The sequence below is a fragment of the Globicephala melas genome, chromosome 3, assembly GCF_963455315.2.
Source record: "Globicephala melas chromosome 3, mGloMel1.2, whole genome shotgun sequence".
Taxonomy (NCBI): Eukaryota; Metazoa; Chordata; class Mammalia; order Artiodactyla; family Delphinidae; genus Globicephala; species Globicephala melas.
In genome coordinates this window covers 114,738,654-114,756,056 of record NC_083316.1, presented here as the reverse complement: position 1 = coordinate 114,756,056, position 17,403 = coordinate 114,738,654, and the positions used below count along the sequence as shown (strand labels likewise).

The 17,403-nt window shown below is 37.6% G+C and overlaps 1 protein-coding gene across 7 annotated transcripts in view; it reads left to right on the top strand.

The window, feature by feature from the left end:
• Window positions 1-17,403, top strand: part of FAM13B (family with sequence similarity 13 member B) — a 97,810-nt gene that overhangs the window by 32,410 nt on the left and 47,997 nt on the right. For 4 of the 7 annotated variants that reach the window (XM_060296251.2, XM_030869532.2, XM_060296252.1 and 1 more), the window contains exons 7-8: window positions 3,639-3,734; window positions 5,547-5,707. In XM_060296251.2, coding sequence (XP_060152234.1) covers window positions 3,639-3,734; window positions 5,547-5,707 — 257 coding nt within the window. The remainder of the gene's footprint in view (window positions 1-3,638; window positions 3,735-5,546; window positions 5,708-17,403) is intronic. The other 3 variants (XM_030869535.2, XM_060296255.1, XM_060296254.1) reach the window with 1 other exon arrangement.

Sequence of the window (17,403 nt, the reverse complement as noted above, 5' to 3'; positions counted from 1 at the left end):
ACATCCCTTCATTTGTTCTTAAACTATAAAGTAGCATCTCTTGAAAGTTTATCATACAGATTTTCATTCATTCTCATAGGTGTTGGCTCAGATTCTGTGAATTAGGAGTTTTATTTCCTGGGTAGTCCAGCTTTTATTTAAAAGGGTTTCTATACTATTGTGAACTTTTATAGATAAGTGTTTTTAATATTTGGGGATTATACCTTCCTTAGGTTGGTTGGTTGGTTTTGTTTTTTATTGAAGTATAGTTGATTTACAATATTGTGTTAGTTTCAGATGTACAGCATAGTGATTCAGTTATACATATATTTATGTAGCTATTCTTTTTCAGATTCTTTTCCCTTATAGGTCATTACAAAATATTGAGTATAGTTCCCTGTGCTATACAGTAGGTCCTTGTTGGTTATCTATTTTATGTATAGTAGTGTGTACATGTTAATCCCAAACTCCTAATTTATTGCACATCCCCTCTCATTGGTAACCATAAGTTTGTTTTCTGTGTCTGTGCGTCTATATCTGTTTTGTAAATACATTCATTTGTATCTTTTTTTTTTCAAGATTCTACATAGAAGCGATATCACATGATACTTGTTTTTCTCTGGCTTACTTCACTTATGATAATCTCCAAGTCCATCCGTGTTGCTGCAAATGGCATTATTTCATTCTTTTTTATGGCTGAGTAATATTCCTCTGTGTGTGTGTGTGCTTATCACATCTTTATCCATTCATCTGTCAATGGACATTTAGATTGCTTCCATGTTTTGGCTATTATAAATAGTGCTGCTATGAACATTAGGGTGCATGTATCTTTTCGAATTAGAGTTTTCATCTTTTCCAGATACATGCCCAAGAGTGGGACTGCTGGATCATATGGTAACTATTTTTAGTTTTTAAGGAACCTCCATACTGTTCTCCATAGTGGCTGTACCAATTTACATTCCCACCAACATTGTAGGAGGGTTCCTTTTTCTCCACACCCTCTCCAGCATTTATTTCTTGCAGACTTTTTGATGATGGCCATTCTGACTGCAGTGAAGTAATACCTCACTGTGGTTTTGATTTGCATTTCTCTAATAATTAGCGATGTTGAGCATTTTTTCATGTGCCTGTTGGCCATCTGTATGTATTCTTTGGAGAAATGCCTATTTAGATCTTCTGCCCATTGGTTTTTTTTTTTTTTTTTGATATTGCACTGTATGAGCTGTTTGTATAGTTTGGAAATTAATCCCTTGTCGGTTGCATTGGTTGTAAATATTTTCTCCTATTCTGAAGGTTGTCTTTTTGTTTTGTTTATGGTAAGTTTAAGTTTAATTAGGTCCCATTTATTTATTTTTGTTTTATTTCCATTATTGTAGGAGATGAAGCCAAAAAGATACTGCTGCGATTTGTGTCAGAGAGTGTTCTGCCTATGTTTTCCTCTAAGAGTTTTATAGTACCGGTCTTAACATTTAGGTCTTTAATGCATTTTGAGTTTATTTTTGTGTGTGGTGTTAGAGAATGTTCTAATTTCATTCTTTTACATGTAGCTGTCCAGTTTTCTCAGCACTACTTATTGAAGAGACTGTCTTTTCTCCATTGTATAGCCTTGCCTCCTTTGTCATAGATTTTTTTTTGTTTCTTTTGGCTGTGTCGGTCCTTGGTTGCGGCACCGGGGATCTTCGTTGTGGCACGTGGGATCTTTTGTTATGGCGTGCGGGCTTCTCTCTAGTTGTGGTGTGTGGGTTTTCTCTCTCTAGTTGTGGCGCACAGGTTCCAGGGCATGTGGACTCTGTAGTTGTGGCGCATAGGCTCCAGGGCATGTGGGCTCTGTAGTTTGCGTGCTCAGGCTCTCTAGTTGAGGCATGTGAGCTCAGTAGTTGTGGTGTGCAGGCTTAGTTCACATGTGGCATGTGGGATCTTAGTTCCCTGACCAGGGATCGAACCTGTGTCCCCTGCAATGGAAGGTGAATTCTTTACCCCGGACTACCGGGGAAGTCTCTGTCATAGATTAATTGACTATAGGTCAGTTCCTTAAGTTTTTTATATTTTCTTCATGTAAGCATTTTTATCTTTGTCTGACTTTCCTTCCCTCTTTTTCTTCTTCCCTCCTTACCTTCCTTCTTCTCTTCTCTCTCAAGTATCAGAAACTTTTAATAAAACAGTAAAAGATGCCAAATTGTAACTTACAGTTTATGAAATGAAGATGAAATCAAATGTGTGTGTGTGTGTGTGTGTGTGTGTGTGTGTGTGAGGTAAATCAAGTGAGTAGAATTTGTAACCTGAATCAGTGATCCATGAAACTTCTGGCATATTTTTTGAAGGTTTCCAACTATCATATACAGTACCTGACTTAAAAAACTTGGTTAAAATAAAGAACTGACATAGCTGTTCAAAAGTATTTTTGCGTAAAAGAAAATGACAAGAAGAGGACAAGTAGATATATATGCCTTAAACCTTTAATGCTTTTTGATACCCATAAGAAATCCCATCTTTGGGGAATTCTGTGTGCCATCTTTCTTTCCTTTATATTTTAGTTCAGCAGTTTATTTTTTTTAATAAAATTAATGGCTGCTGAAAGTGAAATAATATACATACGTTTGTGTTATTCATTTTCTACTTTTCCAAGATGATTTGACTTGTAAGAAACTGATGACGCCAATTTGATCTAATGTTTATATCTTGACTCCTCTAGTCTTCAGGGTATATCTTGATTATGTTTTACATTGTGGTTTAATTCTCTGATATTTGTATTATCCTGCAGCTTCCTTATGTAAACTGAAATATATTCATATCTCACATATATTGCATTTATATTTCTGTATTTTTTAAGCACTACAAAAACTGACTTAAAATATATTGTGCTTTACATTAAATAGAATGGTGGTTAATTAACACCAGGAAATAATGTTGAATTCTGCAGATTTGCCTGTGAATAGAAAAGAGGATGTTAGCATATTGAACAGAATATTCTCAATAAACATGGTAGTGCAGTGAGTCCTGAGAGACAGTGATGTATATTAATTACCTTGGCTCATGTTGCTAATTGCCAGTAACTATTTTCTTATCTATTTTATTACTTTTTTGAATTATAACTGGCCTGCAAGTAATAGAAGAACAGATTTCTGAAAGTATTATTTTTAAAAGCAGATTTCGTAACTTCATAACTTCACAAGTTAAAACATTTCATAACTTCACAAGTCAAAATTTGACTTGTGAAGCTGAATTGATCAGATATTGAGTGAAAGTAAAATCTCAAACTCAACACAATTTGGTTGTATTTTAAAGTTGACATAACTTAAATGCTGCTAATTTGTTATCCACGTATTTAAAAAGGTAGGCAGACCTGGTCTATCATGGCAGTGCTTTGATTTTTCCCCTGATTTTGATACTCGAAGGAAGCAAAGTTTATTTAGCACTCTCTACTTTTAGAGTTTCATCCCATTAATGCAAGTATTTGGTCGTTAGATCATTTTCAAGGTAGTAGATTTTTTTTTTTTAATAGTTTGAGAGATGACTGGAGATGTTGAATAGGGAGTGTTTGAGAAATGACCCAGAGTTAGAGAATAGGTTCTTTGTATGGCATCCTTGAATGATTGCGAATCCAGTAGAGTGGTTTGAAGATGTAGGTGATAATTATGTTTCTTTATACGTTTGAGAAGGCAGGTAGCAGCGTTCTCCACAAGCTGGAGTCTGGAGAGCAGGCATTTCACGAGGCCCTAGAGAAGGGAATTACAGCAGTCAAAGAAAGAAGAGATGTAAGTATGGCTGAGGGTTTTCCGTAAGTTGAGGCAGCTGCATATATAGGGCAGGTTCAGAATAACTTATGAACAGAATAGAGTGTTGATAAGCAAAAGGTCAAGTTGACAAGAAAAAGATCAAGAAGAATTTTTGAAGATAAGTGTGGGGTGAGAGGGAGAGCATTTTTATATAAGTTTATAATTTTTACTCTTATCCAAACCAATTTAGTCAATTCTTACTTCAGGAAGTTAAACTGGAAGGCCTGGGGGGATGGGAGGTGGGGGTGGGAAGAAAAATCCATAGGCCATAGACTTTGTTCATGTCGTATCTTAGTTGATGGTTTCTGGTGAAAATACTAGGGAATGTCAATTAATTTACATAAAGCTTATTGAATCGAATATAATATGTTCAGTATAATTGAGTATAAAGCTTTTGTAGTTACTAAGAGCTATTGACTGTAGGCATAAACTGATTTTAAAATGTGTAATGTAACATGTTAAAATTGCAGTACTTCTTTACGAAATATTTGTGTACTGAATATTCATCTATTCTCAGTTTAAATAGCCATCTTAATTTTTTTTTTTTAATATTCTACTCTTGCGCCCAAACCTGAAAATGATATTTTCTTGCCAGTTTTTTTTTTGGCTTGGATTACCAGGTAGCTATTAATTAAATACATTCTTGATTTTCACTAATTTATTAAATACATAGATAGAGAAAGAGAGTAATTTTCCATTTGATCCCGTTTAAAAACTGACCTATCATTTGAAATTTTCACCTTTGTGTATAAATCTTACCTCTCAGTAAATAACCACTTAGGCTAATGATTTTCAGTACTCGTTGATTAGGAATTGGTAGAGTATCACAGTGTAATTACCTTTCTTCTGGTTGAAGTTTTCATTTCTGAGAGTCCTCTAGCAACTGTATTTGCCTGTGTATAGGAAAAACACCACTGTTACATGTAGCAGTAAATTTATTCTAGGTATTGCCAGCACATTTGGCTAGGATGGACAAAAGTACATATTTACTGCTTAATGTTTTTAATGACTAGTGTTAATTTATAAAAAATGTTAAGACCATTTATGGCTAGTTTCTTCTATGGTATAGCTTAACAAATGTTTCTCATTTGAAAATATTTTATTGGTTTTCGTTCTCAGATATTTGTGTCTTTTTATTAGAGTGATTGTTTCCTTATGTAGCCAATTTGATAATAGAAAATGTTTTATAGCCCCTGCCAGAAAGAGAATTATAACCTTGAGTTGTGCTTAATGGTCAAAACAGTGAGTTCTTTCTTGTTGTAAGGTCCAGTCTCTTCATGAAGAATTCAGTCTGAATCATTTAGAAGTTAGCTGTCATTTTCTAATGCATAGTTAAGACCGTAAGGCAAAATTTCTGTGCCCTTCTTTTTTCACACTTATTCTATATTAAAATCACTTGTTCAGTGCACTTGGAAATTGGAGAGATCAGTTGAAGTCTTTGTTGTAGCTGATAGGTTTACAAATCTGATTGGTTAGAAAATGAAGCTTTCTTAATGTTAATTAACTACAGCGTGCAGACTTTTTCATAGTTTGCAGTCTTATTCATATTCCTAGTGATATAGTAATGTAATCGTTACTTCCTGCTTTAAAATGTTATGTTTGGTTTGATATTTTACTCTAATATGGAGAAGTTGGCAGCTGTTTACTTTGTAGGAGAAATTGGTCCTAGGAAATGAAGTGAAAAATGAGTTGTATTTAAGTTTTTCTTAGAATAGTTATGTCTTTCTTAGAATAGTATGTCAGTTAACAGTTTCATTAAATTTTAATTCTCATTTAATTCTATCTATATAGATTAATGAACTTTCTGAGGAAGAAGAGGAAGATGAAAAGCTGGAACATACAGAAGAACTTCCAGAAGAGGGTGCAGAAAAATCAGATGACATGCCAGAGGTGGTACAGTTAAGGATGACTGAAAACATCCTGGAACCAAATAGTGTTACAGCATCAACAAGGTAGTATTTCAGTTGAAAGGACTTTAGTTTTGAGCATTTCATTCTAGACGTAAGTTCACTCAAGCACTAAATCACACAGATTGTAATGGTATATGAAAGATTAGTTTGTATGAAAAAGAACAATAAGAAAATTTTAAAGAAGCAACCTTGTTAAGGAGTTTTCAGTTACTAGCATTTATACCTTTCTTTAAAAATGTAACCTCTTATGTATATTTCCTCTTAAAGTTTATTTGTTTTTGTATTATTAGTGTATTAGTTGGGTTGGGTAAAATTTCAGAACCTTTGGAAGTAGAATTGCTAGAGAAAGATACAGTGGTTGAGTTGACTATATTTCCAGGTCCTAGTCTAGAACTAGATTGAACTAGGCTGTAAAGAGAGGACTCTGTGATCCTTTAAGATAGTGCTTTCCAATCCTTTCCATGTATAAAGTGATATTTATAGGGCATACTGGGTAAACTTGGTAAATGTGGTAAGCTGGAGGCACTGTCCTAGCACATAGCTGGGACTATTGGACACTGTTTAGGAAGCATTAGAGAATTTAAGAACTCTCCGTAGGTAGCTCTAGGTTTGCTGAATTCTGTCCTTACTTTTCTGTAAAGCTCCATGGTTTTCTAACTAGGGGGACAGTTATTTGTTTAGGCCACTAGATATTTTTCATTAAATTTGTGTTCAACAGAACGGTGGTTAAAAAAGCAGAGGAAATAATTTAAGAGTCAGACAGCAAAATGTCATTTTAAAATAAGTAGTAATTTAAGGGAAGAACTATTCAGTGTCATTTAGAAAAATTATAAAGTAGTTTAAAATGTATACTTCTAAATACAACTATTACATTTCTCTGTGGCCCTCTAGATTTTTATATTATGTATAGTTTCTTCAGACGTGATTATAGTTATGGTATATTAACAAGTTTATTCACTCTTTTGCCCCGATTTAGCTTTTTGTTTGTGCTTTTCTATGTTTACATGACATTCTTTACTATATTTTAGTTATATATTACAATATTTATAAGCTATATGTTAAATTATTTAACTGTATCTTAATTATATATTTACTGTCATTCTTTTTTCTGAACTTTGAGTTATTCCAGCTACCTTGTCATTGCTATACTACTATACAACCTTTGTTCTTGGGTCCTTTTTTCCTTCTTTTGACTTACATAAATTTATTAGGCTCAAAGAGTAAATTTTTCTATGGCTTTTGATAAGTATTTCCAGACTACTTAAAAGACTTGGCCCATTTTGCATTACCATTAGCAATATTTTCTTGAGCACTTGAAAACAATAGATTTAAATTGGTGTCCTTTATTTTGTTAATTTATAGAGTTATGCCCTCCAATAAGGTAACCATTAGCTAGCTACATGTGGCTATTTAAATTTAAACTTAAAACAATTAAAATTAAATAAAATTTAAAAATCACTTCCAGGGACTTCACTGGTGGCGCAGTGGTTAAGAATCCGCCTGCCAGTGCAGGGGACACTGGTTCGATCCCTGGTCAAGGAAGATCCCACATGCCACGGAGCAACTAAGCCCGTGCGCAACAACTACTGAGCCTACGCTCTAGAGCCTGCGAGCCACAACTACTAAAGCCTGTGCACTTAGAGCCCATGCTCTGCAACAAGAGAAGCAACCACAATGAGAAGCCTGTGCACCACAACGAGCCCCCGCTCACTGCAGCTAGAGAAAGCCCATGCAGCAACAAAGACCCAATGCAGCCCCAAATAAATAAATAAGTTTATTTAAAAAAAAAAATCACTTCCACAGTTGTACTAGCCACATTTCAAGTGCTCAGTATAGCCACATATGATTTGTGGTTACCATATTGGACGATGCAGATATAGAGCAATTCTATCATTGTAAAAATTTCTTTTGGATAGTGCTGATTTAGAGAGCAAATTCATTAACTATTTTTATATATTTAATTACCAGCAAGGTTAAATATTGTTTCAAACGCATGATGACAATAGTTTCTTCTTTTTGATCATCTGTCTAGCTTTGTAGAGGATCCTCCTTCCCTCCAACACAATCATTTTTTTTTTTTTTAATTTTTAAATTTATTTTTGGCTGCATTGGGTCTTTGTTTTTGGGTCTTCATTGCTGCACACGGCTTTCTCAAGTTGGGCTAGTGGGGGATACTCTTTGTTGTGGTGGCTTCTCTTGTTGCAGAGCTCAGGCTCTAGGCGTGCAGGGCTCAGTAGTTGTGGCTCACAGGCTCTAGAGTGCAGGCTCAGTAGTTGTGGCGCATGGGCTTAGTTGCTCCGTGGCATGTGGGATCTTCCCAGACCAGAGCTCGAACCTGTGTCCCCTGCATTGGCAGGCAGATTCTCAACCACTGTGCCACCAGGGGAGTCCCAAACACAGTCATTTTTAGATGGAATCATTAGAGATTGGTGGTAATCAGGATTCCTTAATTGAAAGTTGTAGAAACAGATCTTGGTTAATGGAAAGAAAAAAGGTAATTTATTAGAAGAATGCTGGATAGGTCCCAGAGTTGAAAGGAAAAGCAGAGAGAAGAACATGGCAGCTTTGGAGAATTTAGTAACAGAGGGTCATGGAAGAATCTCTTCAGCATGTGGCTGTTGCTGTGAGGTTTCCAATTACTTCTTTTCATCTGTCATTCTGCTCAAGACCTGATTCCTGTGGGGTAGCAGAGGAGAAGGTCTGGCCTAAATTGGGTCATGTGCCCATTCCTGACCAGGGTAGAGCTGGGTCATTGTAATTTATGCATGTACCAAGAGCATTGGATGGAGGGAGGAGCTAGTTTGCCATAGAAAAATGGGGCTAATACCAAAAGAAAAGGATAGGGATATGAGGCAACAAAAATAGATGTGTATGTCACAGTGCTCTTCTAGATTTAGTGTTGATATCTGTAAATTTCAGTTAATATTTATACATTAACATTTTATTTTAATTTTGGCTGATTGGTTGCATAAAGGTAAAAAATACATTCTTTGATATCCACCTTTGATGAAAGAAAGGTAGGGGAGACATATCCTAGAATGCACAGGGTCTAGAAAATAGGGAGTGCTTAATAAATTCATTTTAGGGAATTAGTGGATACTGTATTACATGAAACTAGAGATTGAACTTTTGCTAACTTAATCTTTTGTCTCTTTGAGTTTTTCTTTCAGGTTGTTCGCAAACATTTTACGGAATTATTAGGTAGCCTACTTTGTATTTCTGTGGGAAGATATATTAGAAACCTAAGGGAAATAAACATTAAGTGACAGTTTAGCAGTTCTCAAACATTTTGGTCTCAAACGTTATACTCTTACAAATTATTGAGGACTCCGAAGACTTTTGTTATGTTGATTTTATACCTCTGGTTATTTACCACATTATAAATTAAAGCAGCATATTTAAACTGCTGGGAGCGTTCTTTGTTGAGTTGTACTTTGGAAGACGCTTAGTATTTGTAGCTGAAATACAGCTATTTATGATCTAACAGGTTTTTTTGTTGGTAGATTTCTCCTCCTCTATAGTTTTAATTCATCGATTCTCGAACTTTTTGGTTTAATTTGAGGACTACAAAGAACTTTTTTTACTGTGGGTTATAGCTATTGGTGTTTACTCTATTAGGAACCAAAACTGAGAAATTTTTTAAAGTAGTAATGAACTCATTACATGTTAATGTAAAATTTTTTAATCAAAAGTAACTTTTCCAGAATCTCTCAAAAATTTTTAGTGAGAAGTTTTTTAGTGGCATTGTTTTACATTTGTACAAATCTCTTTAATGTCTGGCTTAAAAGATGGTAGCTAGATTCTCACATTTTCTTTTGCATTTAATGTGTTGCCATATGTTATTTTGGTTGAAGTAATGTGAAGACAGTCTAGCATTACACAAGTATGTAGTTGGAAAAAGGTAGAGAATTTTTATAGCCTTTTCAGATAATTGTGGATATTCTTCTTTGACAATACACCAAAACTTGGTAAGTGGTAGTTTCTTAAAGGTTATTTGTAATGTGGAACCTGAAAGCATATCTGAATTTTTCGTACTCTGATCCGTGAGTCTGTTTTGTACTTTGAGAGAATCTTTTAGCCATGCTTAATTTTGTGATATGGTATATTGGTTATTTGGAAAATACTGCCTTACTGAGTTATTCAGAGCTTCCAAATAGTGATATATTCTGTTATATAATATCAAAATGTATATTCTTTAATATCATTATTGATTGTGTCAAAATATCTTTAAGTATTGGGATGCTATTGAGCTTTTATGGTAGAGGATACAGGTTTTCCAGAATTCTAATTTTTGCTTGAAATCCCAAATTTTATCAGTACTGTTAGTCTTGCTCATTTTTGAGAAAATTTCTTCCAGATATTCAAGTTGGAATAACCATAGTCTGTCAGTCAGTCTTTCAAGTAAAAATGGGTATTCCATGGTAAAAGTTCATTTCTCAACTCAAACAAGACAAGCATTGTACTAAGCTGTGCAGCAGAGTTGCTTTGTGTGTACTTCCTATTTGTCACACCAAATATTAAAAAGAAGTATACTCAAGGGCTGAGATAAAATTAATAATATGTATTCTTCATCAAGGATTGGCTCCCTTTTTAAAAAGATCACAACTGGGTAGTGATGAAGAATGCAATGGCCATGGTATAGTTTGATACCACTTGCCTGGACTTATGCTAAGACCCCAAGGAATCTTTTTCTACCATTGATTTTGTATCATCAAATATCAGCACAGTGAAAAAAGCAAGTGTTATGAAAACAGTTTTGATCTTTTGTTTCATGGAACACCCTTTGAGAACCAGTGGTTTAAATATTCATGTATGAGTTGTATTGATTGACTTATTTATACATCTGTTATTTCTGTACGTTGTTTGCCATTAACCATATGTTGTTAAGATTTGAGCTGAGTTGAGTGGAAAAAATGGTGGGATTTAGAGTGTGCGTAGCCTAGGGTGCATAAAAGGCAGAAGTTTTGGTTGCTTCTGAGGCTCAGTCTTATCCATGAAGTTCTTGGAAATCTCAAGCTTGCTTCTAAAGTGCCTTGTATCTGTAGATGAAAAATTATTGCTTTATGTTCACATGTTTATCTAGTATTTGGCCTTATTTACATATACAAATGTTAGGGGAATCTTTACCTTTTAAAAATTTAAAGGGAGATTGAAGAGTTCTGAAAGAGTTCTTTATTTTCCCTCTGCTTTTCAGTCTTTTTCCTAGGCTGTATTGGAAAGGTTTATTTTGGCTTGAGGTTAGTTAATTTTTAATTTATATTGCTTCCAGAACTACAAATAAAAAACCAGCTCACTGACATTATTATAAAGTTCATTTAAAGTTGTGCTTCTGGACTTCCGGGAAGATGGCGGAAGAGTAAGACGCGGAGATCACGTTCCTCCCCACAGATACACCAGAAATACATCTACGCATGGAACAACTCCTACAGAGCATCTACTGAACGCTGGCAGAAGACCTCAGACCTCCCAAAAGGCAAGAAACCCCCCACGTACCTGGGTAGGGCAAAAGAAAAAACTAAACAGAGACAAAAGGATAGGGACGGGTCCTGCACCAGCGGGAGAGAGCTGTGAAGGAGGAAAAGTGTCCACACACTAGGAAGCCCCTTCGCGGGTGGAGGCTTCGGGAGGCGGAGTGGGGGAGCTTGGGAGCCGCGGAGGAGAGCACAGCAACAGGGGTGCGAAGGACAAAGCGGACAGATTCCAGCGCAGAGGATCGGGCCGACCGGAACTCGCCAGCCGAGAGGCTTGTCTGCTCGCCCGCCGGGGCGGGCGGGACTGGGAGCTGAGGCTCCGGCTTTTGTCGGAGCGCCGGGAGAGGACTGAGGTTGGCGGCGTGAACACAGCCTGCGGGGCGTTGGTGCACCGCGGCTGGCCGGGAGAGAGTCCGGGGAAAAGTCTGGACCTGCCGAAGAGGCAAGAGACTTTTACGTCCCTCTTTGTTTCCTGGTGCACGAGGAGAGGGGATTAAGAACGCTGCTTGAGAGAGCTCCAGGGACGGGCGCGAGCCGCGGCTAGGGGCGCGGAGCCCAGAGACGGACGTGGCTAGGGCCGCCCAGAGCGGCTAGGGCCGCTGCTGCCGCCACCGGGAGGCCTGTGTGCGAACACAGGTCACTGGCCACGCGCCCTTCCGGGGAGCCTGTGCAGCCCGCCACTGCCAGGGTCCCGGGATCCAGGGACAACTCCCCCGGGAGAACGCACAGGCGCGCCTCAGGCTGCAACGTATCGCCGGCCTCTGCCGCCGCAGGCCCGCCCCACACTCCGTGCCCCTCCCTACCCCCGGGCCTGAGTGACCCAGAGCCTCCGAATCAGCGGCTCCTTTAACCCCGTCCTGTCTGAGCAAAGAACAGACGCCCTCCGGCGACCTACACGCACAGGCGGGGCTAAATCCAAAGCTGAGCCCCTGGGAGCTGTGAGAACAAAGAAGAGAAAGGGAAATCTCTCCCAGCAGCATCAGAAGCAGCGGATTAAAGCTCCACAATCAACTTGATGTACCCTGCATCTGTGGAATACCTGAATAGACAACCAATCATCCCAAATTAAGGAGCCCTGTGGATGAAAGGCTCTTGGTGCTGCAGCCAGGAGTCAGTGCTGTGCCTCTGAGGTGGGAGAGCCAACTTCAGGACACTGATCCACAAGAGACCTCCCAGCTGCACATAATATCAAACAGCAAAAATTTCCGAGAGATCTCCATCTCAACGCCAGCACCCAGCTTCACTCAACGACCAGCAAGCTACAGTGCTGGACATCCTATGCCAAACAACTAGCAAGACAGGAACACAACCCCACCCATTAGCAGAGAGGCGGCCCAAAATCATAATAAGTCTACAGACACCCCAAAACACACTACCAGACGTGGACCTGCCCACCAGAAAGACAAGATCTAGCCTCATCCACCAGAACACAGGCACTAGCACCCTCCACCAGGAAGCCTACACAACCCACTGAACCAACCTTAGCCACTGGGGACAGACACAAAAAACAACAGGAACTACGAACCTTCAGCCTGCAAAAAAGGAGACCCCAAACACAGTAGGATAAGCAAAATGAAAAGACAGAAAAACACACCGCAGATGAAGGAGCAAGATAAAAACCCATCAGACCTAACAAATGAAGAGGAAATAGGCAGTCTACCTGAAAAAGAATTCAAAATAATGATAGTAAGGTTGATCCGAAATCTTGGAGATAGAATGGACAATAGAATGGACAAAATGCAAGATTCAGTTAACAAGGACCTAGAAGAACTAAAGATGAAACAAGCAACGATGAACAACACAATAAATGAAATTAAAAGTACTCTAGATGGGATCAATAGCAGAATAACTGAGGCAGAAGAACGGATAAGTGACCTGGAAGATAAAATAGTGGAAATAACTACTGCAGAGCAGAATAAAGAAAAAAGAATGAAAAGAACTGAGGACAGTCTCAGAGACCTCTGGGACAACATTAAACGTACCAACATTCGAATTATAGGGGTTCCAGAAGAAGAAGAGAAAAAGAAAGGGACTGAGAAAATATTTGAAGAGATTATAGTTGAAAACTTCCCTAATATGGGAAAGGAAATAGTTAATCAAGTCCAGGAAGCACAGAGAGTCCCATACAGGATAAATCCAAGGAGAAATACGCCAAGACACATATTAATCAAACTGTCAAAAATTAAATACAAAGAAAACATATTAAAAGCAGCAAGGGAAAAACAACAAATAACACACAAGGGAATCCCCATAAGGTTAACAGCTGATCTTTCAGCAGAAACTCTGCAAGCCAGAAGGGAGTGGCAGGACATATTGAAAGTGTTGAAGGAGAAAAACCTGCAACCAAGATTACTCTACCCAGCAAGGATCTCATTCAGATTTGATGGAGAAATTAAAACCTTTAGAGACAAGCAAAAGCTGAGAGAGTTCAGCACCACCAAACCAGCTCTACAACAACTGCTAAAGGAACTTCTCTAGGCAAGAAACACAAAAGAAGGAAAAGACCTACAATAACAAACCCAAAACAATTAAGAAAATGGGAATGGGAACACACATATCGATAATTACCTTAAATGTAAATGGACTAAATGCTCCCACCAAAAGACACAGATTGGCTGAATGGATACAAAAACAAGACCCATATATTTGCTGTCTGCAAGAGACCCGTATGCTAACACATATATATGGAATTTAAGAAAAAAAAAAAAGTCATGAAAAACCTAGGGGTGAAACAGGAATAAAGACACAGACTTACTAGAGAATGGACTTGAGGCTATGGGGAGGGGGAAGGGTAAACGGTGACAAAGCAATAAAGAGGCATGGACATGTATACACTACCAAACGTAAGGTAGATAGCTAGTGGGAAGCAGCCGCATAGCACAGGGAGATCAGCTCGGTGCTGTGTGACCGCCTGGAGGGGTGGGATAGGGAGGGTGGGAGGGAGGGTGACGCAAGCGGGAAGAGATATGGGAACATATGTATATATATAACTGATTCATTTTGTTGTGAAGCTGAAACTAACATACCATTGTAAAGCAATTATGCTCCAATAAAGATGTTTAAAAAAAAAAAAAAAAAAAAGAGGGAAGGAGAGTCAGTGTCAGACTGATGCAATGTAAGAGACTTGCCTGACCATTGCTGGCTTTGAAGGTGTAAGGCAGCCATGAGTCAAGGAATGAACACAGCTCATAGACGATAGAAAAGGCAAGAAAACAGATTCTCCCCCTAGAGACTCCAGAAAGGAATGAAGCCCTATCAACACCTTGGACTTAGCCCAGTGGGACACACTTTGGACTTTCAGAACTGTAAAATAATAAAGTTATGGGTTTTTTAAAAAAAAAAAAAAAAAAAAAAAAAAAGAAAAAAAAAAAAAAAAAAAAATAAAGTTGTGCTTCTAATTTAATGCCTTGCTAAAACTTGGAATTTAGAAAGAATGAAGAATTTGATACTATCTTTTATGTACTGTTGATGCTAGGGCTTCATTTTGGTGAGTTCATTAGCTTATGATGGTTCGATTTTAGGTGTGATGCAGGAAAGGTGTAGTGATTAAGAAAGAGCTCTTAGTTGAGGCAAATTGGTTTGCACTTCATTCTGTGGATACCTTATTGTTGAAGAAATATGCCTTCAGCTGACTATAGGGGTGAGAGAAATGTAGTAGTAACTTTTTCCTTTAAATCTATTAAATAAGCAGTTTGCAGAATATTTCAGTTGACAATCAATTCACCACATTTTCGCTAGCTAGATTCCACTTAAAAGTGCAAAGAGGAGGAAAACGTGCTTTGGTGGGAGTATCAGAAATGTTGGGTGGGAAAAAGTAGAATTTATGCTTTGGATCATAAGATGATTTTATTAAAGTTAAACATTTTTTGAAGTATCAGAGCATAATAGATATTGACAGGCTCTCTTCCTCCTTCCTATTGCCCTGAAAATTATGCATTTGACATTTTAAAGACTTGTGGTTGTTATAACTTATTGACTAACTTTATAATAGTGAGGCATCTTTCCAGTTTACTCTTGCTCTTGTCATAGGTATAGGGTATTCCCAAGTTGATGGGGAAAGTGAAGAAATGCGTTTTGCTTTTGACTGGAAGGGGATACATGGTTTTGGGTTGTTTTTGTTTGTTTGTTTGTTTGTTTTGTCCGTGCTGCGCGGCATGTGGGATCTTAGTTCCCTGACCAGGGATCAAACCTGCGCCCTTGCCCCTGCGTTGGAAGTGCTGAGTCTTAACCCCTGGACTGCCAGAGAAGTCCCTGTTGTATATATTTATTTTTCGAAACCACAGTTTTTTAAATGGTCGTTTTAGTGGGGCTCTTGCATGAATTATCTGGAAATTATCCTAATTTTAGATTTGAAAAACTAACCATTAATGCTTTTCTGAAAATGGATGATGAGTGAACAATAGTTCTCTACCTATTGTGCAGCTGTTTCAGCAATGTCATATTTGTCATAATTTATAACTCTTGATATAGTGTGATTAATGAAAACAAACAGACTTTTTTTCTGCTTTACACTGGGTTAGGCTTAAATATTTTTATAGGTGTTCCAGCCAGATTCAAAATTTTGTCCCCCTTTCCCTATCTCCCACCAAGTTGCTTATTTAGTACTTGGGAAAAAATTTGTGGACTGTTGATTGGGTTCTTCCTTGTCAGTAGTGACCTCATGTTGCAGCCTGCTTCCGTTTAGACTGCAGTTCTGATTGCTCAGCAGTTTTTATAAGCCTGTCACCATCCTTTATGATATTTGAAGTCACTTTACCTTATGTTTTTGTTAGGATATGACACAGTGCCTAGAATGGCTTGCAAGGCTCTGTTACACAGGTAAAATGATCCTTATCAGATTTAATTGAAGCAGAGCTACAGTACTTTTATTGAAGTATTATTTGTAATATTAAATATTTGCAATTGGGAGATTAAAATAGTAGTAGTTCCCTATGATAATTGTATTTGAATTATAAAAAAATAGTAATTTGAATAAATGGCTGCAAGATTGATTTTGTGTTCTCAAGAAGATTATGTGATTCTACACAGATTTAGAAATAGAGTTAACAGCAGAAGGGAGAAGAAGGTCAGAATGACTACAGTCTTTAACGTTATACTTGATTGAAGCCTAAAATACATGTGACCCTTGTGATTTATTGTTTGCCCTTTTCGTCTGGTGAAAACAGGATTTTTAAGTGGCCTTTATGGGATCTGTCTATAGTACCTAAGTAATTTGACCTTGAATTTGTCAGCATTTATTTTTTGTGTGACTTTTTTAATCAGAACTCACATTCTTATGATACTTACGTTATTTTGCTTCTGCAGATGCATAACTATATTGATAAATCTTTTTTATAGCTGTAGGTGTATGTTAGCCTTGGTTTGTACATAAGTGCTTTATTCCCCACAGAACTTGGCAAAAGTCTGAAAATAAAGAATAATTAAATTCCTTGAAATCGGAAAACTAAATCAGTCCTTTTTCCTTCAGAAATTCAGAGAACAGTTTTACAGTCAACTTTGTAGCCTCGGTGTGACTCATAAAGTACAAAATCTATTTATTTGATTTGTTTACTATAGCTTTTTGGGGTAGGGAATCTTTACTTTCATACTAATAATCTAGCTTGCTGATGACTACTTTTATATATTTTAAATTTAATTCCCATAGCACTTAAAAGGGATAGGAAACTGAAAGATCAAGTCCTCTGCCTACCCATCGAATTTTTTTTTTAATATTTGTTTATTTATTTATTTTGGCTGCACCGGGTCTTAGTTGCAGCACATAGGATCTTCGTTGCAGCATGTGACATCTAGTTCCCCGACCAGGATTTGAACCCAGGCCCCCTGTGTTGGGAGCGCGGAGTATTACCCACTGGACCACCAGGGAAGTCTCTACCTATTGAATTTAAGACCATTAGAACTTTTGTTCTGTTTGGCTCCTATAGATAACTGGAAAATATTATTATTATTTTTTTAATACTTATTTACCTTATTTATTTATTTTCTTTATTTTTTTGGCTGCGTTGAGTCTTAGTTGCAGTACACAGGATCTTCGTTGAGGCATGCAGGATCTTTCATTGTAGCACATGGTCTCTTTGTTGCAGCACTCGGACTTCTCTCTGGTTGTGGCACGGGAGCTCCAGAGTGTGGGCCCTGTATTTTGCGGCACGCAGGCTCTCTCATTGAGGCGCTCGAGCTCAGTAGTTGTGACGCGCGGGCTTAGTTGTCCTGTGACATGTGGGATCTTAGTTTCCTGACCAGGGATAGAACCCGCGTCCCCTGCATTGGAAG